General features: G+C 49.6%; 3 protein-coding genes across 4 annotated transcripts; 2 read left to right on the forward strand and 1 right to left on the reverse strand.

The window, feature by feature from the left end:
* Positions 1-720: 720 nt before the first annotated feature.
* gopc (golgi-associated PDZ and coiled-coil motif containing) lies at positions 721-10,524 on the reverse strand. The gene is made up of 9 exons (XM_084699485.1): positions 10,067-10,524; positions 7,294-7,461; positions 7,009-7,032; positions 5,983-6,158; positions 5,684-5,849; positions 4,361-4,456; positions 3,533-3,697; positions 3,097-3,271; positions 721-2,727 (listed from the first exon to the last, which is right to left on the reverse strand). Exons 1-9 carry the CDS (start codon positions 10,337-10,339, stop codon positions 2,606-2,608), a joined length of 1,365 nt encoding a protein of 454 aa, XP_084555611.1. The 5' UTR covers positions 10,340-10,524; the 3' UTR covers positions 721-2,605.
* LOC146286729 (nephrocan-like) lies at positions 8,581-13,589 on the forward strand. 2 transcript variants are annotated; one of them, XM_084699483.1, is made up of 4 exons: positions 8,581-8,854; positions 11,332-11,617; positions 11,904-12,805; positions 12,984-13,589. In XM_084699483.1, exons 2-4 carry the CDS (start codon positions 11,417-11,419, stop codon positions 13,438-13,440), a joined length of 1,560 nt encoding a protein of 519 aa, XP_084555609.1. In that variant the 5' UTR covers positions 8,581-8,854; positions 11,332-11,416; the 3' UTR covers positions 13,441-13,589. The 2 variants fall into 2 exon arrangements, with proteins under 2 accessions (XP_084555609.1, XP_084555610.1); XM_084699484.1 differs by lacking the exon at positions 8,581-8,854 and adding an exon at positions 10,738-11,234.
* A 189-nt stretch (positions 13,590-13,778) lies between these two features.
* On the forward strand, positions 13,779-21,214 carry nus1 (NUS1 dehydrodolichyl diphosphate synthase subunit). Its single transcript, XM_084699486.1, has 5 exons — positions 13,779-14,296; positions 15,598-15,729; positions 16,950-17,102; positions 17,443-17,542; positions 17,994-21,214. The coding sequence occupies exons 1-5, from the start codon at positions 13,927-13,929 to the stop codon at positions 18,082-18,084; spliced, it is 846 nt and encodes a 281-aa protein (XP_084555612.1). The 5' UTR covers positions 13,779-13,926; the 3' UTR covers positions 18,085-21,214.
* Positions 21,215-21,886: the final 672 nt, after the last annotated feature.

The raw sequence follows: 21,886 nt of genomic DNA on the forward strand, positions 1-21,886 counted from the left end.
AGAGAGAGAGAGAGAGAGTTTGTGTGTGTGAGGTCCAGCCTGTTCACACAGCAGTGTGGACCTCCGTTTCCACCTTCCCTTCCAGCGTCTTCCTCCTCGGGGCGACATGAAGGCAGCTGCAGCCAGCCTTGTGGCCGGCCGGCCAGCCTGTGCTCTGCTCTGCTCGCATTCCTGTCATGTCTCTTCATGCAGGCCCGAGTCCCAGGACCCTTCACGGTTCCAGCCTGGAACCCCCGCAAGCTACCACTGCCCCCCCGCCCCCCCCACATCCATTAGTGACAACGTCAGGCCACATCAGGTCTGTCAAATACGAGGGGATGTTGACTACTCTGCGGTTTCCGATTAACTATTCGAGGTGGTTGACTTTTTGGGGGGGGGGGTGTGATCTAGATTTAATACTTGATGGGTTTATTTTTGAATAGGACCCAACAAAGCCACGCTATGACTACAATATTGCAGAATACAAGTTCTAGCTGGTGTGGGATGTGAGGAAATATTTCTGCATCTTAATGCAACGTCCCCCTCTTGTGGTCCTGTGAGGGAACTGACTGACTTCAACAGTGGACTTCGTCCAAGCTTGTCGTGTTAGTAATTAACGGTAAGTAACAGTGTGGGACTAGTATAGGTGAGACTGGAATCTTGCGACTACAGGGTACTGGATACTAGAGTAGAACCTGTCTTAGTGATCACATTCTAATGACGGACACAGTATATACCACATGGGGCAAATAAATGTAGGTTTATTCAAAGATGATGTCACTGTATACAGAAACTACAGACAGAAGACATGTTTACCAAATCTCCCAATGGTTCAGAAACATCTTTTTGACAGCAAATGTTTTCAGGAAGAATAAAGTCTGAAAAGAGTCTGAAAACAAGTGTAGTCGCCTGTTGTTCCTTTGGGCCAGAGCACTGCGTCTGTGAGCTGAGGGTGTGAGTCTGTGTGTTTGTCTGTGTGTGTGTGTGTGTGTTTGTGTTTGTCTGTGTGTGTGTGTTTGTCTGTGTGTGTCTGTGTGTGTGTGTGTGTGTGTGTGTGTGTTTGTCTGTGCGTGTGTGTGTCTGTCTGTGTGTGTGTGTGTTTGTCTGTGTGTGTCTGTCTGTGCGTGTGTCTGTGGCCAGGCTGTCTACGTGGGCCATGCAGCACTAGTGGGGACTAAAGCTGAATAGACAGAAGTTTGATTAAAACACAAACATGAGCTCCATAGCATCCGTTCCTCGGCTCCCAGGACAGCACCCCCTACAGGAGCCTCCGATATCACACTCAGTAAGACCTCAATTCACATAAACATACTGGATTTTAATGTTTCAAACAGTAAATAGTTATATTGTTTATATACAGGTTACTAGAATCTCTCTCAGGGCGTCTAAGTGTTGGTGGGAGTTGTGGGAGTCATAAGTTGACAGACAAGACCGTGAGTTATTGCACCTATCTTCCTATGCCATCATGAAGGGAATACGAGATGGGTTTGGTTCTTTAGGAGTCACCCGATAAAGCTGGATACCGCGTTCACACAGACAGACTGACTGGGACGTCGGCCATCTTTTGAGTCAGCCAGGGAGCCAAAGTAAAAAGGCGAACCGCCCAGGCGACAAACCTAAACGACCACGTCAAGACCTGTCCTTTGGGGCGACACGACCAGTTCAGGGGTAGATGTCGGCGAGTGGGGTCCGGGGTATAAATATGACAGATATTGCACTTTTTTTTTTTTTTTCCAGCGATGGCCAGAGTTTCCACTACTTCTAGACGGTGTTGGGGACGAGGCTGAGGGCTGAGCCACACTCGGTCCTCACCACAGGAAGACGCGTTTGTCGCTGCGACATCGCGATGATGCACATTTCCCCCCAACACCCGGGGCGACCGCGTCAGAATGACCGAGCAGCAATACAGTTTGTGGTTCCATGGCACTTGAAGGGAGGGGGTCACGCACACACAGCAGGTCGACTAAGCCTCGCCGTGGCATCCGTCAATAACAAACAAGCTAACGGACTAACTAGGATCAGACACTTGGGTTGGCGTTAACAGGGCTGCCGTCTCTGACCGGTGGAGGACCCTGTACCCGCGAGGACATGATTGTAAGCTGGTCAGCAAACGGATAAAGAAAATCAGTACTACTATTACCACCACCATTATGGGTAAGCAGGTGAAGATGGACCTGTGAGGCCATCTTTGGCCGTCAACTCTGTCGTGTTTCACAGACACAAGTCCTTCCCCAGGTCTCTTAGCGCACCGGAAGGGGAGGAGTCTGTGGTGTAGGGAACAGGAACTATACACAGATCAATATACCAATCACACTCCAGACAGCCCGAATCCTTTGAACCAATCGCCGGGTCTTCGCTTTCGATGGAACCCCACCCCCTCCTCAGGTAAAGTCAACTGGACTCGGAGAGTGCTTCCATGACGACAATGGACTGTGTGTCCTTCATGGTCATTGGTCCGACCTTTCTTTCCCCCGTCCAATCAATCTCTGGTACAAAAACAACGCACAGCTCACATCTACTGCCAAGTCTTTCTCCTCCATCTCCTCCTCCGCCCCGCCATATCTCCGTTCTCACATCTGGACATGGCTCTTTCCTCCTCCTCTCCTCCCCTCCATCCTCCGGGCCTCTAAGAGGAGCTGTCGGAGGAGGGGGGGGCCGCCCGGGAGGGAGTCTCCTCCGACGGGGTCTCGCTGGACAAGCCGGTGTCTCCGTTCTCTGGTGCCTCGCTCACAGACAGCTTCTCCAGGGCTGAGGGGGGAGAGGAAAGGGAGCGAGCGAGAGAGAGAGAGCGAGCGAGAACAAATGAGAGAGAGAGAGCGAGAGAAAAAGAGAGAGAGAGAAAAAGAGAGAGAGAGAGAATAGAAAGTCATGTTTAGTTAGCATTTTTGCTGGTGTTCAGGCCTGGTGGGCTAGTGGTTGTAATCCATGTTTGTACTCCACACAGAGAACCAGATAAGATAGAAAGACAGACATGGCTGTCTGTCACCAAGAACTACTGCTGCATTGGGAGCCAAGATGGAGATCAAACAGTTCTACTGAACGTTGCGCCTTTTGTATAAATGTGATATGATGACTTGTGACACTAAAGGGGGGGGGGGGGAGTCAGAGGTCACAAACCCTGCAGGCCCGCGGGGTCAGTGGTGCCATTGCTGCGTGCAGGGGCGGAGCCCTCCTCTAATTGGTCGAGGTAGAGTCGGTAGCGATGGCCGCTCTCGTCCTCGTACTCCACGTTCTCGTCGTCAGAGTCGACCTCGGGGGCCACGTACACCACCTCAAACTCTATCTCGCCCCTCTGCGCATACACACACACACACACACATTAGTCAACAATGTACATCAGTTCAAGGATGGTATGCTTGACTGAGATCTGCAGGAAGAGGATGGTGTGTGTGTGAGAGATATACATGTTGGGAGACGATGCTGTTTGTGTGTGTGTGTGTGTGTGTGTGTGTGTGATAAACACCTGCTGGGAGAGGGTGTGTGTGTGTGTGATAGACACCTGCTGTTTGTGTGTGTGTGTGTGTGTGTGTGTGTGTGTGTGTGTGATAAACACCTGCTGGGAGAGGATGGTGACCGCCTCCTTGTGCTTGGCATCCCTCAGGTTGATGCTGTTGACGGCTAAGATGGCGTCTCCCACGTGCAGCCCTCCACAGCGCTCCGCTGGCTGGGTGGGGTGGATCTCTGAGATCAGGATGGGCACACCATGCTCCTTACCTCCCTAAACACACACACACGTATATATATATATATATATATATATATATATATATATATATATATATATATATATATGGGGTACTAGTATTATTCTACATGCATTTAAACATACACACAGTGTATCATACACACAGAATATTACACACACACAGCGTGTTACAGACACACACAGTATATATGAGTATACACACGTGTACACTCACTGGCCATGCTTCTTAGGTACGCCTGTTCAATGGCTTAACACAAATAGCTACGTGGTGGTGTCATGGCGTGGGGGATATTTTCTTGGCCCATTTGGGCCCCTTGGGCACCAATTGAGCATCGTTTCGACGCGACAGCCTTCCTGAGCATTGTTGCTGACCATGTCCATCCCTTAATGACCACAGTGTACCCATCTTCTGATGGCTACTTCCAGCAGGATGATGCACCATGTCACAAAGCTCAAATCATCCCAAACTGGTTTCGTGAACATGACAATGAGTTCACTGTACTCCAATGGCCTCCACAGTCACCAGATCTCAATCCATTAGAGCACAACGTATGCCACGAAGAATTAAGGCAGTTCTGAAGGCAAAAGGGGAGTCCAACCCGGTACTAGAGAGGTGTACCTAATAAAGTGGCCAGTGAGTGTATCCAGTACACCTGCACAGCAGGAAGAGGTTACCGTGATGGAGATACCCAGGCCCTCGTGGTCTTCCTTGGCCAGAACCACCTTCCTGATGGGACCCACACCCTGGCTCCTCTTCAGACTGTCTGTGTCCTGGAGGAAGCACACACACACACACACACATCAATATCCTGTCAAAACGGCATCATATAATCTGTACTACTTTTTCTTTTTTGTACCATCGAAAATCCTCACATGAACCGGACAGTGACTAAGTGAATCTCATACAATGGAGGTTTGAGGATTCTACTGTGGGTGTAAAGGGTTTCTACTGGGGAATGGGCAAGACTATATGAATATTCTACTGGGGAACGTGCAAGACTATATGAATATTCTACTGGGGAACGGGCAAGACTATATGAATATTCTACTGGGGAACGGGCAAGACTATATGAATATTCTACTGGGGAACGGGCAAGACTATATGAATATTCTACTGGGTATTAGAAGTTGAAGCCAATATTAGTATTTCATTCAATAATTCAGAAGGCATCTCATTCATTGCAAAACGGGTATGGTGTGCAGTTAGAAAGGAAACACCTCCATCCAGAGGCCCGTAGAAGTGAAGCCAAGTTAATTGTGCGCAATGAGAGGGATCATTTTTGATGATCCTGTTTTCCAGAGTTGCGCACATTAATGACAGGCCTACACATCTCATTTCCAAACGATCAGCAGGATGGATATTCTCATAACAGTACATTAAGTAGCCACAGGCATGATTACTCGCTACTAGCATACGCCCTTTAAGTTTTTACATTGCGTCTTCTGGCTGTGAGTAAAATGTGCCTATGAATGATGTCGTTTCCATGGCACAGGTTACTAGGACTTTAACGAGGCCATCAAAATCAGCTGACCATCCTGTAGACACGGATGGTTTCATGCTGCTTTCAACTCTACCAAGGAAGTCAGATGTGACACTGATGTCACATACTAACAAACAGGACATTGATTTTTGGTCTACTCAGCATTGTCCAGGCAAGAATAACAGGGATTCACACATCTACAGGAGCGCCATTTTAGCCATTTCCTACTAACTTTAAATGACTGGAGTCCGTAAGTCTCACAACTTGACCTAAACTGGTCTCAAGTACACGTTCCGCTAACACCCTTTGTAAACACCATCCGTATTATCCATCCATACGATTCTTTTCAACCAAAAGTTGAACTGGTTGGTAACTGAATATACAATGATGAATGCGTATTGGAACAGTGTTCTACTGCTAAATGACTACGTGTAATGTGTCAATATTTGGCTAAGCCCATCCCTAGTGTCTACAAACATCCTGAAGTGGAGGGAGGTTGTCCAGCGGCCCTACTCACATGCCCCACAGGGGAGGGAAGCGGTTTCTTGGGGTCGTTGCGCCCCCTGCAGGCGCGGATGACCGTCTTGTGGCGGTGCAGGTGGATCTCCGCCTCCAGTTGGTTCCACAGCTTGTCGTGGGCGGGGCCTTTCATGTCCCGACCCAACAGCTGGATCTGCTGGACCCTGGAGGATGGACAAGAGTTCCCGCAGTCAGGTCAGAGACAGGTCGGCTTCGCCGGCTCCACAGCCGCTGGACGGGAGGAAACCAGCAGCTTGGGGGCCGCCCTCCTCCTTCTCCCCTCCTCCTCCTCCCTACCTCCCAGCCAGCTCCTTATCCAGGTACTTGGCTGCCAGCCGGGCCCCGTACACCTCCGCCTGCAGTACGGCGATATGCCTGCGGAGGGCCTCGTTCTCCTTCTTGTGCAGCCTCGCCTCGGCGTCCAGCTTCACCTCGCGGACCTTCTCCTTCTTGCTGGCCTCCAACTCCCGCTCCTGAAGCGCACGCGCGCGCGCGCAGGCAAAGATCAATATCGATAGATTAGCTCCACTTCCAGGGCTTATCTCCCAGCCAGCCGTGGTGCTGTTCTGTGAGAGGGTGTGCCTCTGGCAGTGTGAGTGCAGCCCACTTAGGGTCTTCACAGATCACAGATAGGGCACGGCCAGGCCAACACAGCGTCAACTAAGGCTCAACTGACAACACAGTTAACAGGTCATCTAGCGGGCTAGCTAGCAGGTTAGCTAATGAGGCAGGCTTAAAGGCCACCTAACAGATCCGCTTACAGGGTAACAAACAGGCCAGTTAGCAGGCTGTAAAAAGGGCAGCAAACAGATCGTCTGACAGGGAAGGTGACAGGGCTACAAACACCGTTCCGAGGGCTGAAGGAGACAGCTGAAAGATGACGACACACACACACACACATTGCTGACAACATATTAGAGGCCGACCGATTGGACTTGTTTTTAGACATCCGAGACCCATTCTGATACCGGAGAAGAACATTCAAATAATAAATCTGTCAAAAATGTTGAAACATTTTTCAGATCATAAACTTTAAGAGAACACAATCCTCTGTTGACGAGTTGAACCACATCAACTCAAATCTGTCAACGAGTGAGTCGGTCGGACTCCAAAATGCATAGCTAACACACAACTATACACAGGACACCAAATGTGGGTTAAACTGCATTCAAAAAAAAAAAAGTCCTTTGTTGAAAAAGGACTTCTGTTAGGAAGAAGGTGGCTTTAGGAAAGACAAACAGTGTTCTTAGGGATGTACACAGGTACACACACACACACACACACACACAAACAAAAAAACACACATAGCCACGACAGACTTACCATCTCGTCCACCGTGAGGACAGGCTTAAGGCAAAAAAGGAGGGAGAAGAGAGAGGTCAGGGGTCAAATCGGGCCAAAGCATGAACGCGCAGAAAGGGTAAAAGGCCGAGGACTGATGAGAAGCCGCGGATGAGAGACAGAGAGCGTATGTCTCGAAACATCTGAATGTGGCGCTGCGTGCGCTCATGTGGTGCGTGTGTGTGTGCACGTGGGTGTGTGTGTGTGTACACGGGTGCGTGTGTGTGTGTACACGTGTGTGTGCCAGCGGCGTGGAGGACGACCCACCATCCTGTCCTTGATGGAGTCCGTCTCGTCGTCGGCCTGGCCGGCCCGCGAGCGCAGCTGCAGCTGGAGGGCGTGGAGCTGCAGCAGCTGCTCGTGCACTTCCCTCTCCACCACGGTCCGCTCCGCCTGGGCGTCCGTCAGCTCCGAGCGCAGGTCCACCAGCTGGGCCTAGGGTGGGGGGGGAGGAGGGCAGGAGGGGAGAGAAGGGGGGAGGGGAGGAAGGAAGGTTTGTGAGGAAAGGACAGTGATTAACTGGAGAGAGAGAGAGAGTCGGGTTTCTTCAATCGTGTGACTGAGACGGGGTCGTGTCCCCGCACTCGCACATTTGAGCCAGTCCCTTCGATACTGACACAGTGTCTAACACCGTCCTCGAGCACAGACCCACTTGGGTAAATCACATGGGTGAACGGTCGGTGTGGAATGTCGGTGACCTCGGCCGTGCGGTGAAGTCAACACGTCGGACAGTGCGTGGATGTTGAACACGTAGGCTACTGCACATCGCCGATATTTCATTTCGCGTGAGCACGCTAAAAGCCTTCGGTATCTTCTCGGTTGCTGCCGACTTGGCAGTGGAGATTCAGGCTTTTAGTGATGTCAAAACGCAACAGCCCTACTTGTGTTCTAAAAGACACTGTTTTTTGGTATGAAGCCTGACAACATAACAATTGTTGATGGACACATGTAAAAAAGATCTGACCCAGCTTAAGCCCGCATTCAAATATACGTGTACTATGTAAAAAAAAAAGGATTTTGTGTGACAGGGTTATCATATTACACCAAGACTGCATGTTCACTCTCTCCCCTTTCCCTCCCTCTTCCTGGTAGTCAGGTCCACATCTCAGGCCTGCCAGGGATACGGGAAGTGACACGCCCTGCACATGACTGGACACTTCCTGTTCAAAGAGGCAACACGGATCCAAGACTCTCCTCCACTTCGGTCCATCTTGACATGTTTACGAGAGGGGCCTCCGGTGCGTCGGAATTAAACAAACATGAACCAGAACATGGAGACGGCTCTGAGGACAAAGTGCCTGGTCAACGAACGGTCTTGTGATCCTGTCTGGGATCTAAAGCCTTGCCCCCCTCCCCCCTCCCCTTGGCAAATGCTCCCTCGAGTGGATTTGAATTTTCAGCAAAGTGGTGACAGCCAAAGCCCTCACCCCCCCCCCCCCCCCCCAGAGCCCAACTTTCCTGTCCTCCAGAGAAACACACACAAAGCAAAACCACATAATACCTCCATTCAGCCCCCGGTGATAAAGCGTCCATTTTAATGGGCTTTTCTTACAAGGCACGGCTCTGAGGGGCTTTAGCACAGCAGCGCATGTGTCGGTCCCTGGCGACTGACAGACGACAATGCACCACACACCGCTGACTCGCAGAGGCGCCCGGAGGCTGCAGGCGAGGCCGGGCCCACGCTGCACCACGTAAGGCAGCTGCCCCCACAAGTCTGTCTGAGCTAGCCGAGGTAACGGGCTAGGTTGCGAGGGATCTCAACATAGCACGAGGCGCGGCAGGAAAAACAGGCTCGTCTGCAGCTGTGTCCAATGAGCGGGCTGGGGCGGTGAGTTCTTCAACTATCTCCTCGTCCAGCATGCATGTCAGTTTGACACACAGACCTCCCTCCCTGTCGACGGCGCTTCAACTAAGAACACCAGAATTTGGGCTCACTTAAGATATAGGTTCTGGATTATGTAACATCACCAGACCGCACAATGCCGGTGTCAGAGCGATGACCTCACACTTCCCTGCCCGGCTAGAACCATTACGTCATCTTCACCGTAAACAAATGATCGAGCGGTGGGTGGGGGGAGCACATCTTCCAGGCTGCCAACGCAACATCCGACGCCGCTGCCCTGAGGCGTCGCATTGTTAAGTGGAAACAGGGTTAAGACTAAGACTGAGTACAGAGAGTGCTCTGCCATTCCACAAATGTCGGACCTGTTTTTCGACATGTTTGAATCCCAATGGAGTATCGGGCAGCCCAAAGCCGAGCTGGGCGGGGAGGGCCGAGGCCAGGCCGACTGTGGACACAGTTTCAGACTGGCCTTGCTGGGCAGATTAGGCTGGCTGAGCTACAGGCTCCAGTATTGATTTCCTGCGGGTAATAGGAGCTCTACGACCCTGAACAAAGTGAGGCTCTGCTGGGAGAGTATGTTTGCTGTGTCCACTACTTTCATTGTTGCTCAAACAAGACCCGCTGTGCAGTTTAATGAGATTTCAGATGGGACAAAGGTTAAGATCAGCTGGGCTCATTTAGCTCCCCTTCACATTTTCCAAAGCCACTGAAAAACCTATTATGACTAGACCTAGGGCTGTCACTATTTTTATAGTTGAATTAATGAATTCATTAACGGTCTACCTGGTCGTAAATGACCGACCTTCATTTAACTATAATGGACGTTTATTTCATAGTCAAGCTTAATAGACTCCTTTGATCTGTCTGTTAAAATCGAAATATAATTACAACGTATATTATATTACAGCCAACATTCGTTTTTCCAATAATGCAATTTTGTAAAGCAATGTTAACTTAGGTTGTCAGCTTCTGTCATTTTCTGCCAGCATGTCAACAGAGTAGTTTGGGTGGCCAGACACCGGCAACAAAACACGGATGTTGTTATTTGGAAACAGTCTATGGGAAAAACGAAACATCAGCTGGCCAGGTAGTGTCCATATGATTTGACCTGTCAATCAAGTGCCACGCAAATTGTTTGCTAATATTATCAATCCCATCCTTACCAACATCATGAGATTGTGATAAACAGATACTCACCTCTACTTTGTGATTGAGCTGGAATATCGTTTGAGCTTTGTGGCAGAGTTGGGCGAAACACGAGCTAAGGCTTGTCATCTTTTGTCGCCCCTCGTATGTGATATCCGCCTGGTCTGGATCGATCTCTCCAAGCAGTAGATCTACGTCGACAAAAGCTTTGTCAAACTCCTTCTCCAACACTTCGAGCCACCGGAACATTGACATCCCGGTACCGGGAGCGACAAGGGCCGTGCCCTGGGTAGAAGGAGAGCCGCCGCCGGCCGAAGCAGACATTTGCTGCCTGAAGACTGATGCTAGCTAACGTTAGCTAGCCGATTCTCTTGACTTAAGCTAAAAATGACCTCAAGACAGCGTTATAAAATGAACGTCCCCGATGATTTACTCGTTATACTGAATATGCAACACAGCGTCCCAAAACATGCGAATAATGTTGTCCTTCAGCTGTGATTAGCTCAATTAAATGTGCTTGTCTTTCTCGACCACCACAGGCGATTTTGTACCAGGAAATCCGAAATCGGATACGGATCTGTGTCGTGAATTGACTACACGAGTCTGCCACACAGCTGAGGAAACTCAATCGATTGTAGAGCTAGTTGCCACCTTGATAAGACCAGGCAATCAGGATATCGGCTTCCCTGCCTCTTTCCTGACACATCTCTGTCACTCTTTATTTTATGAGATCGGCTGTCTCTGATGTCTTCTCTTCCTCCATTCCCTCATTCCTTCCCTTTCCCATTGTTCATGTTGATGTTGAGACACTGTTTTGAATATAATTTCAAAACAGATATATTCAATTCTTAACACCTTCTCGTCATGTTCTACTGCGTTTCCCCTAATTTTGTGACTTTGATTATCAGAGCAAGTGTGTCGTAATGTTTTACATTACGTTTGACTAGAGATTTACCAAACCTCATGGTGTATTGGTGAAAGGTAGTATACGCACAAAAAACACTTTATGCTATTTATTATAATAAAAACAAAAATAAAATGTAGAATTAATCATTGCTAAATCTAGTCAATAGAAAAGGGGTCCTATTAACCAATCTTTTCCTTTACAGAGTCAGAATTCCAACTGACAGAGGAAATTGCATTTGTTTCAACTGAATGGGTTGTAAATTGTTTATCAGCAAGTTTCTCACGTCTGCAAACAGAGGGCCTATCAGTTACTGTGGGTGTCAGTTCCTTGTCTGTGTCAAATGTTGTTTTTTAACCCAAGACAAACATCTCCTCCATTGTTCTAAATAAAGCAACTCCTCTCTCACCAGCCTGGCCTCGGCTACACTATTTAAACCCCAGTGAGAGAGAGACGGCTGCTCTTTAACAGAAATGCCCAACTAGTTACCAGAGGTCATGACGAGGCTCCTTCTGCTGTTGGTGGTTAGCGCTCTGCTCCATCCTCCCTACGGCTGTATTTCGGTGTGTCCTAAGAAGTGTGTGTGCGACAAGGAGGTGTTGTCAGTGCAGTGTTTCAGAGTGCAGGCAGTTCCTTCTGGAATCCCAACTGACACCAGGAGACTCAACCTAGCGTACAACCACATCAAGGACCTGAAGGTAGGAGAAATGTGGACAAGCAACTGCAAATGTTTCTTTCAGAAAATAAGACTAAGAATAGGTTATTGGATTATTCTCAGATTTAAAAATTCCAACGTGTCATTATTCATGTTTTTCCTACTATTTAACACAATTTATATTCATTGTTCTTAACTTCAGGTCTCTAGAATGTGAACATCTAAATACATTTTTGATGCGAAAAAAATATAAAGGTGCATGGAATGTGTTTTCTATTACAATGGAACCCATTATGCATTGAGTGTCTCACCCTGTGTGTGTGTTCCAGGGTAGAGACCTGTCCAGCCTGGGGGGTCTAGAGGAGGTGGTCCTGTCTTCCTGTGGGGTAGAGGGGCTGGAAGCTGGCGCTCTCAGAGCCCAGGAGGGCCTCAGGACTCTTGACCTCCAGAACAACAAGCTGCGGCAGCTCCCCCGCGGCCTGCCCCCCAGCCTGGAGATCCTGCACCTGGGCCACAACCGACTCCAGGGCCTGGGCGAGGCGGCCCTGGAGGGGCTGCGGAGGCTGAGGCTACTGGACCTGCAGCACAACCACCTGTCCTCTCTGAGGGCCGGCGTCCTGGCCAACCTGGTGCGCCTGGAGACGCTGCTGCTGGAGGGGAACCGCCTCGAGACGGTCCAGGGCTCGCTCAGGCTCCCCCAGCTCAACCTGGTCAGCCTGGCCAACAACAAGATCCCCTCCTTTCCCTCTGGCTTCTTTTCGCAGACCAAATCTCTGAGGACCCTCAGTCTGCAGGGGAACCTGCTGACCCGGGTGCCCCCCGGCCTCCCCCAGTCCCTCTGTCTCCTGGACCTGGGCAGGAACCAGGTGAGGGCTCTGAGGAGCCGAGAGACGGCCCATCTCCGTAACCTCTCCTCCCTCTCCCTGTCCCACAACCGCCTGGGCTCTGTGGACGGGGGTCTCCGGCTGCCCAGCCTGGTGGAGCTGGAGGTGGCAGGGAACATGCTGAGAGCCATTCCCAGCAGGCTGAGCCCCCGACTGGAGAGGCTGGACTGCAGGCAGAACCTCCTCCAGGAAGTGACCCAGCAGCAGGTTTCGGGGCTGAAGCAGCTGAAGCATCTCTTCCTAGAAAACAACACCATCCGTAGCTTCGAGGCCAACGCCCTGAAGAACAGTGGGCATCTCACCAACCTGGCTCTGGAACAGAACCTGCTTGTGTCTATTCCTGCAGGGTACGGGGATGTCATTCATTCTGATTAATGTGGTATCATCTTTTAAAGCTGTAGTAGTGAACAAATCGTGGATTATTTTAATTGTGAAGTACTTGCATGCGTTTAATCATTCAGAACAGTACATGTAACTTAGTACTGAACCATAGAAAACTCAACTTAACCTATTGTCCCTCTTAAGGCTGCCAGAGAGTCTGGTTCGTCTGGACCTGAAAGGGAACCGTCTCCAGACCGTCCAAGAGCAGGAGCTGCGCTCTCTGAAGAGGCTCCAGGTGCTGAACCTGCGCAGGAACCGTCTTCACTCCCTGCCCCCTGCAATGCCATACCTGCTGCCCAGACTCAAGAGCCTCTACCTGGATGGTAACCCCTGGAATTGCTCCTGTGTGCTCCAGAGCTTGACAAGGGCCCTGCGCGACCGTGGTGTGGAGCTACCAAACGAGCCCTGTAACCAGGAGCCTATCAAAGAAGCGGGGGGCACGACTGGGGACGGGGCTGGGTGGAGACTCTACATGGCTGAGAGACACAGGTGTGAGGGGGAGGAGCCTGTGATCCGAGACACTGATTATGATGATGAAGCAGCTAACGGCCAAGATGAACAGACCGACAGCGAGGAATACTACGATTATGATGGAATGTAAACCAAAAGCTTGACTTTTAATGAGTAACACCTATGACATTCACTATACTGTCCTACACTATCGTATTACATTTTAGATTTACAGACTGCTTGGACGTTTACATGGATTGTACGTTGTCATTTTACAGAATAAATTTAAAAACTAAATTATTCCCAATGTATTTTCTTTTCGCACAATCATGCAGCTTTCTCAGGAGTAAAATCCACAGTCTGCCTTTAGAGGGCGACAAAACTCGCGGAGCCTCCTTCTGTCTTCTGATTCTGGTCCAATCAGAGAGCTACGTGTAGTGCTGAGGGGTTCAGAGTGTAAAGGTTGCTACTACAGGAATGAATATGGCGGCCGGCGAGTTGAGGTGTTGGCAGTAGATTAAATGTCTAGTTTCGAAGTAGATTAGTGCACGCCCACCTTAACTACACTTGGGATGCGGCACTTTATACATTTGTGGTAATAATCAAGTTTTGAGATTCTGTTGAGGAGGTCTGTGTAATGGCGCTTGTGTACGAGTTTGTATGGCGGGTCCTGCACGTCCTTCTCCACATACATAGAACGCTCATCACCTGGTTCCGAATCCGCCTTCGGAACTGGAACGGTCGGTTATGGAAGCGAGCTCTGGCTACGCTCCTTGTACCCATTACCCTTGGTTTTCCTGACCACCACAAGAAGATGGGCCCTGCTACCGGTAAACGCTCCGGCCGTCGGTATCGCTGGGGGGCAGACGGTAAATCTCTGGAAAAGCTCCCTCTTCACTTGGGATTATTGATTACCGAGGAGGAACCAAGCTACACGGACATCGCCAACCTGGTCGTGTGGTGCATGGCCGTCGGTATATCCTATGTCAGTGTGTACGATAATCAAGGTACATATGGACGTATTTACATATTTCATTCAATCAGTTTCAGGAAGAGCTTTTGAACCCCAAGACAGTCACGTGTATTAGATACACATCACTGTCACATGACGGCGTGGTATTTATTTAGCTGGCTAGTAGCAGTAGGTCCAACTTTGTTCGCTATTTTCTAGTTATTTGGATAAAACCGTCTGCTAAATGCTTAAATGTATTTGCAAAATAGAAGTTGAGGAACTAGCGGTGTTAAGCTGTTACACGAGATTCGAGAAACAGGGTGTAGCATGTCGTCTATGGATGCCGTCTATGGATGCACCACGTCATGTACGTCGTTTATCACCAATGCCCAGGTTAGGCTCTTGAATCGGTTAGACTGAATAAGTCTATCCTCTCTCACTGTTACAGCTTCCTAGATAGCTTGTCAGCGCCGTGGGTCTCATATCGGTTTCCCATGAAGCATTGTCCCTCCTCCGGGTGGGAAAAAGACGTGTCACTTAAACCATATGAGGGTTAATATGGGAACACTATCTTATTTACTGGCTGGTGGGGCCCCATGCATTCCAAAATCATCCAGCCATTGCTGGTCTTTTTACTACAGTAGAGTGGAAGGCTGAGGCATGCACTCCGTCCGGTCAACTTTGATAATCTTACAAAACCATTCCGTTATGTGGACATCTGGACATATTTCATCACACATCATTATCTTACTTACTGCTGTAACGATTTTACCTCATGATCTAGTTCCATTAGTCATCTCACTGGGGCTAATTGAGAAAACGTTACTGAATATGAACACCAGCCAGTGCTAGCTGGCTAGCAATTTAGCGACACAGGATTGTGTTTGAACGAGGCAGTCTGCAGACAGCATATCTTCACCATCTCTTCGTTTGATTTCCAAAATGTAGGTTTGTTAATGACCAGTTTGATGTTGGTCTGTAATGTAGAACTGACTAAATTGTTCAGAGGTAACATTAATTCAACTCCCCCAGTGTGATGCTAGACAGCCTCCTGTGCACAGTCAGAGGACAGTGGTTCCTCTACTTTGAGTCGGCTGACAGCCTGTCAACCGTCTAGACTAAAGCAGCTGTTTCCAAAGACGCACCAGACATGGCAGCATTTCAACATAGTGTTAAAAACACCCCAAACAATTTTGATACCAGAGATTTTTGTGTTGTTTTGTCTCTGGCCTCCTCTGTTACCCTCCACTCCCTCCAGATGGAGAAAGAACTAACCCAAGTCATTCTTTGGCTCAGTGGGATAAAACAATCATGTAGGTGACACAGCGTTTTGACCATTGTCTGTCGCTCCTGCAGGTGTACTCCGGAGAAACAACTCCCGGCTCCAAGAGGAGATCTTTAGGCAACAACAGGACCTCCTGGGTCCAGAAGGTTCCAAGCTCTCTGTCGAGTTCCTCAGCAACGGAACTGACAAGCATGACTACCAAGGTACAGGACCAGAACACAATAGCACTGTGCATCGTCTCGTCATCAACAACATCTAGTGCAAGATCTGCCCTATTCGGAGGATATCTTGTAAGACGATAACCTCTGATGTAATCACCGGGGTTCATATTTATTTACCTTCAGCAACAAACGCGTTGGAATTCTTGTTCCTACTCCTCTTGACAGGTTCCTATCAATCTAAACCATTCTTTAGATCTTCATTTTAATACAAATCCTAATCCCTTGTGAACAAGTGGATGGAACTGTAGTATACAGTCAAATCTAGTTGCATTTCAAACCCATATTGAACGCGTAATGTCACAAAGAGCTTTGCTAAAGCCCATACTAGTTTGAGCCAAACTCTCTCATAGCTCCGTTGTAGACGGGCTACACACTTGACTAGTTTGTCACAGGGGAGTTGCTTCCTGTGAGGTGAGAGTGAAGGAGGTCGAGAGCAGTCACGTAGGACACTGATACACACCCCTGCTGGTTTTTCCAGCACTGATCTCCTCCCTGACAATGCTGCTCGCCGACCTATTGTCCCTGCCACTGTTGCAGCTCGTCATCAGGTTCCACCAGTGGAACCGGTGGGGGTAGAACAGAGTCATGGTGGATTACACCATGACGTGTGGGAGGGAGTGCTGGGTTCAGCGCATTTAGAACCGTCTTGCTGGGTGAAATGATTTTTTCATTTTTCTTTCAAATGTTTTTTTTTTTTTGACGTGTGCCGATGCCCATCCACGTGTGTGAGGGCACACTTTGTGTCTGTTCAGTGGTGCAGACGCCTCATGTTGGTGTGTGTCTAAGCCCCTCTCCTGTGTCCCCCTCTCGCCTTTTGTGCCCTACTCTTCCCACCTGTGCCTTACTCTGCCCTTCTTTGCCCCCTATCCTCCTCCTCCTCTACCCCCTCTCCTCCTCCTCTACCCCCTCTCCTCCTCCTCTACCCCCTCTCCTCCTCCTGTACCCCTTCTCCTCATCCTCTACCCCCTCTCCTCCTCCTCTACCCCCTCTCCTCCTCCTCTACCCCCTCTCTTCCTCCTCTACCCACTCTCCTCCTCCTCTACCCCCCTTTCCTCCTCCTGTACCCCTCCTCCTCATCCTCTACCCCCTCTCCTCCTCCTGTACCCCTTCTCCTCATCCTGTACCCCTTCTCCTCCTCCTCTACCCCTTCTCCTCCTCCTGTACCCCCTCTCCTCCTCCTGAAACCCCCCCCCCTCCCCCAGTGCTGCGGGGCCAGCCCGTGGTGCGAGTACTGTCTGCGGAGGACGGGAAGCAGAGCATCGTGCAGGCGGCCCAGCAGCTGTGCAGAGAGGTGGAGCAACAGCAGAGGAGCTCCTCTGACATCAGCGTCTCCCTGCTGGACTCATTACTGAGAGGTCTGTCTACACCATCATCATCATCATCACTACCATCGGCCCAGGCAGACTGTTTGGGATTTAAAAAAACAGCATAGTGAATTTGGAGTTTTTAGACCTTGCGTTCAGGCTGAAACCGAGAGCAGGTTCTCTTCTCTTCAGATTTTCAAATGCAAAGCAGCGTTTCTATGACTACTGTCGGGGGGGGAGAGGCCACTCAAGCCACCCCTAGAAATGACCTGACATGAGCTGCCGCCCAAACAAAGGAACAGGAACTAGGAATGGATGACGGTGCTTGGATATGAGCTGAATAGGAAGAGTGTTTCACTGGGTGGTTGTGGTTTTGGGGTGTGCTCTCCAGAGTCTAAGAACATTCCGGACCCAGACCTGGTTCTGAAATTTGGCCCCGTGGAGAGCACCCTTGGCTTTCTCCCCTGGCAGATTCGACTCACTGAGTTCATGTGAGTATCTGTGTGTGTGTGTGTGTGTGGGCATGGTGTGTTAGTTTTTATGTGCTCAACAAGTCAGCCTCATTCTTGTGTGGAGTGCTAGGAGGCAAGACCAAAATGACAATGAGGTGTGTGTGTGTGTGTGCGCTCGCTCGCTCGTCTGAGTGTAAGTGATCTAATCACACAAGGGTGTTAATCTGAGCAGATTAGCAGGTGTAGGTATCTGACTGGCCCTACGATGGACGAGGATTTGCTGTGGGGTTTAAGCAGGGCTATTCTAGGACCGGATCTGACATGGAGACCTCTGTACCTGGCTCCCAGCACTAGGGGGCAGTAGAACGCACTGAACATGGCAGATGGGAGAGTTAGTTTAATGTCTGTCTGATGTAGCATTGGCCATAGTGTCATTCCTTAACAGTCTGTCTCTCTCTCTCTCTCCCTCCTCCTCGCCCCCCCCCCCCAGTTCCTTCCCCTCCCACCTAGACATGTCATACGAGGACCTTTTTGGGGCTCTGCAGCGATTCGCCACCTGTGAACAGCGAGTGGGAAAGTGAGGCGAAGCTCTGCCTCCCCCCCCCCACCGCCCCCATGGAGAGGGAGGAAGTTGGGACAGACAGGAGGGGGCCGACCCCCCCCCCCCCCCCTGCCAACCATGAGCTCAATGTTTACAAACCAGATACAGAGAGCAGCCAGCAGAACAGCCAGCTAGCCACGACCCATGACCCCGCCTCCGCCCTCCTCCTCAGCACTGACTGATCATATCCCTCACCCCTCCTCTCCACGCCAGGCTACGGGCTAGCCGCCTCCCAAGGCATTCTGGGAGATGGGGGCAACACGTGAAAGGCGTTGAGGGGAACACCACCGATACCGACCAACCTGGTTTCACTGCCCCCCCCACCCCCCACCCAGACACGCCGCGACTTGCCCAGCACCAGCTCGGAGAAGGATGGAAGGAGGCGGAGAGAATCCTGCTGCTCTCAGACTGAAAGAGAGAGAGACCCCACAACATTGCTCCCTCCCTCGCCTCCATCTCTCCCTGTAGCAAGGAGCCGGTCAAGGACAGCGACTGCTCCAATGGAAACCCTTCTCACAAGTCTGTGTGTGTGTGTTTAAGGTTAGCCTACAGTGGGACAACCGACTGGACGGAAGAAGGCCCAGAGATACATGCTTTTTCGTGACCAACTCATTGGAAGGGTGACTGACAGTGCTTCAAGTCCTAAACCTGTGTGAGTGTGCGTGTGTGTTCGTTCTGTGTGTGCCCTTTGCTGCTCTATTGTGACACACACCTCGTAGAGCGTCCTCTCCGATCGCTCCAGAGGTGGAGAGAGAGAGAGTCAGCCCGCGCTCCGTCCATAGCGAGGAGGAGGAGGAGGACTGCATGTTTACAATTCCTCTTCCTCTCGCTCGCTCCCCCTCTCTCCGCTCTCTCTCCATCTTTCTTTCGGTCTCCCCTGTGCTCTACCTCGCTCTCTCTCTACCCTCTCCTTCCGCCCTGTTCTCTTTTGATTTGGTTTTTCTCTTCCCCGCGCATCTTCCGTTTTTTCGGAACCATCTGACTGGGTCGGGGATTTTTTCCTTGTCGTCAAACGGCAGTTTGTTTCACCACACAGTTCCTCTTCTCCCCCGCCCTAACCTCCCCCCATGTGTAAAGCCACACGTCCCCACGACGCTGAACCCACGTGCACCACCCCACAAGGGGGCGGGGGCCCCCCTCGGTCCAACCCCCCGGCCCCTGGGGAACGGGGGAGGGTGGATGGGAGGGCACGGGTGCCGTGTGTCTCCGTTGTCCCGGCAACACGCCATCTACAGCCAATTGTGTGACTTTGGTCCTCTGCACTGTACATCTGTCATTGTCGCATTGTTTTTTAATTCCTGTTTGAAGGACATAGCCCTGCCTTTTGTGTCTGTTTGTGCTTGAACTATCTCCCCCCACCTCACCCCTTCCCTCTCCGGGGAAACGTACTCTCCTCTGCTACTGTCTGAGCTGGCCAGAGCGTACACACACACACACACATGGAAGACGACTTGTACTGTTCAACCTACCCCCCTAACCCAGCGCTGTCATTGGTTGTCACCTGGTGTGTGCAGTATGCTCAATAAATGTTCCTGAAATCCCCATGAACACTAATGTAAGTGCTGTGTGGCTCCAGAATTTCACCACTAATATCAAACGGAGCAATGACGCTAACAGAGCAGGCTGCCCTGTCTGGTCCCAACTCACGGGCGTTCGACCACAATGGTCGCGGTTGTCTTTTGTAAGTTGTCTGCATGGCCCTCTCACTTTGACTTTGTGTCCTGTGTTTCAGCAAAGGTGTGTGTTGTAGCTCTCTCGCGTGCGCGCGCGTGTGTGCGTATGCACTTGTTTCTTTTTTGTACGATGGAACATCTTGTTGATTGTGTACGGAAAGACTGCAGGTGAACAGACTTGAAGCAGGACCGCCTCTGGTAATGTGCCATAGTTTTGGCGTCAACTGCATGTTAGATCAGTCAATAAAATAAGGTGCGATGATGCGAAAAAGTTGTCAAATCAAATGCAAAAGCATTGTTTGAAGTCATTTACGTCACTGAATTGTGAAGGGGGGAAAAGTATTCGGAGCCAGTAAAACTAGAAGAAAAATGTCTATCGTGGGGGGAAAAATCCACAGTTGTGATCAAAGAACACAGTCGCAACAAGACCGTTCCAGTCGAAGGGAGAAAGCCCCCAGAGTGTGTTTGTGTGTGTGTGTGTGTGACACGTTCTCCCCTTACACCACATGACCTGCTGTGTCAGAAGTGGTGGCAGCAGAGCAGCAACAGCTGAACGGATCAGCGTTTCCCTCGAGCCTGTCCTATTCGCCACCCTAGAGAGCCAGCGGGGCCGACAGTTATCAAATGCACCCCTCTGGCGCGAAAAAGAGAAGCCTATGGACGAAGGAATGCCTGCAGACTCAGAGAGGCTGCATGCGGAACAATATGTTGGATGTGTTTGTGTGGTACATTGATACTCTCAGTGCTCTGTGCTGTTCCGTCTGTTGTTTTGCAATGCCATGGTTGGTTGCGAGTTATCGCATCCACGCTACTGTAACGACAGCAGACTCCCTTTGGAATTCAGCGGTGGTATTCTAGCAAGTTAAACACCTCACAAGAATGAATGTGTTTTAATATTAAGCGGTTGCTTAAACGGGTAGAGAGAAACAAAATGCCTACTTTGTTAGTTAGCTTGGTTAGATACCAACCTCCCTCCCTTCCTAGTCCTCCTGGCTACCTGTCTTTGCGCTAGGTTCCTCAACGGAACGAGGGGGCCGGATTCATCCGTGTGCTGCCTAACTAGCTGTAGTACAGTACGTGACTGCAGCTAACCAGTGAATAAACAGATGAAGTTGTCAAGAGGTGAACTGGCGAAGGGTCATTCAATGTAGTGAACTCAAGTTTCATTTTTCGGTGCAGGGGGGTGGAGGTTTAATGGTGGAAGCATCAAGTGTACAGTGCCAGTCCGGCTGTGTTAGTGGCTGCGGTGGGGTTCATCGTGAACGTGTCATTGTGGAGCACTGGTGTAACCATGGCAACTCTTCATCTGTGTACTGATTGTAAAGAACGTGTAAAAGTGTTTTTATTGATTCAAAGGAAAACAATATGTAGGAAACAAATGAGCTGTGTATCTATTTTAAATGACGACTGGGAATAAAGGATGAGAAAACAAGGAGACCAAGTTGCCTGAAGTTGTAGATCTAACTCCCAAATTTTTAAGTCACACTCATTGAAAACCATTTAAAAGCTTATATAGGCTAGCCTACTACAATGTTAAACATACAATGTTTAGCACTTTCCCAATATAAATATTACTTAATGTTAAACACAATATTCTTGCACTGAGGCAAACCCTACAGTAACTTGAAGCCATAAAATCATCCACACCTACATCATCCTAAACCTAATCTATCCTATAAACATAGGCCTACACTTCTTACAGTGGGAAATCATTCCAATATTCATACAAGATTCTTCGTTTACAATTCAATATTGGAGTATTTCTTAAATCTCAGACATTTTAAATATATTAAACACCATTATTAGAGAAATAACCCAAAGTGGGAGACCCAGATCCAAACCAAGTAGTAATACCAAAAATCATTTTTAAAAACATTCACATTCTTATACTAGCACTTTCAAGTTTTATTTTCGACTTAATTTTAATTAGCTGGTTTGTTTCAAGGATCGACACGCTTCCAATAATACATTGACACCCACACTCACATAAAATACAATACACATGAACAGTATTGGCAGGAAGGTGTTCATTTGGGTTTCATTAGATAGACTCCGCAGCAGGTTAGCTCCAGGAATAGTAACAGATCAATGCGATCGAAACAAATGGGC

This window comes from Hypomesus nipponensis, chromosome 6 (genome assembly GCF_054491055.1).
Source record: "Hypomesus nipponensis isolate SF chromosome 6, ASM5449105v1, whole genome shotgun sequence".
Classification (NCBI taxonomy): Eukaryota; Metazoa; Chordata; class Actinopteri; order Osmeriformes; family Osmeridae; genus Hypomesus; species Hypomesus nipponensis.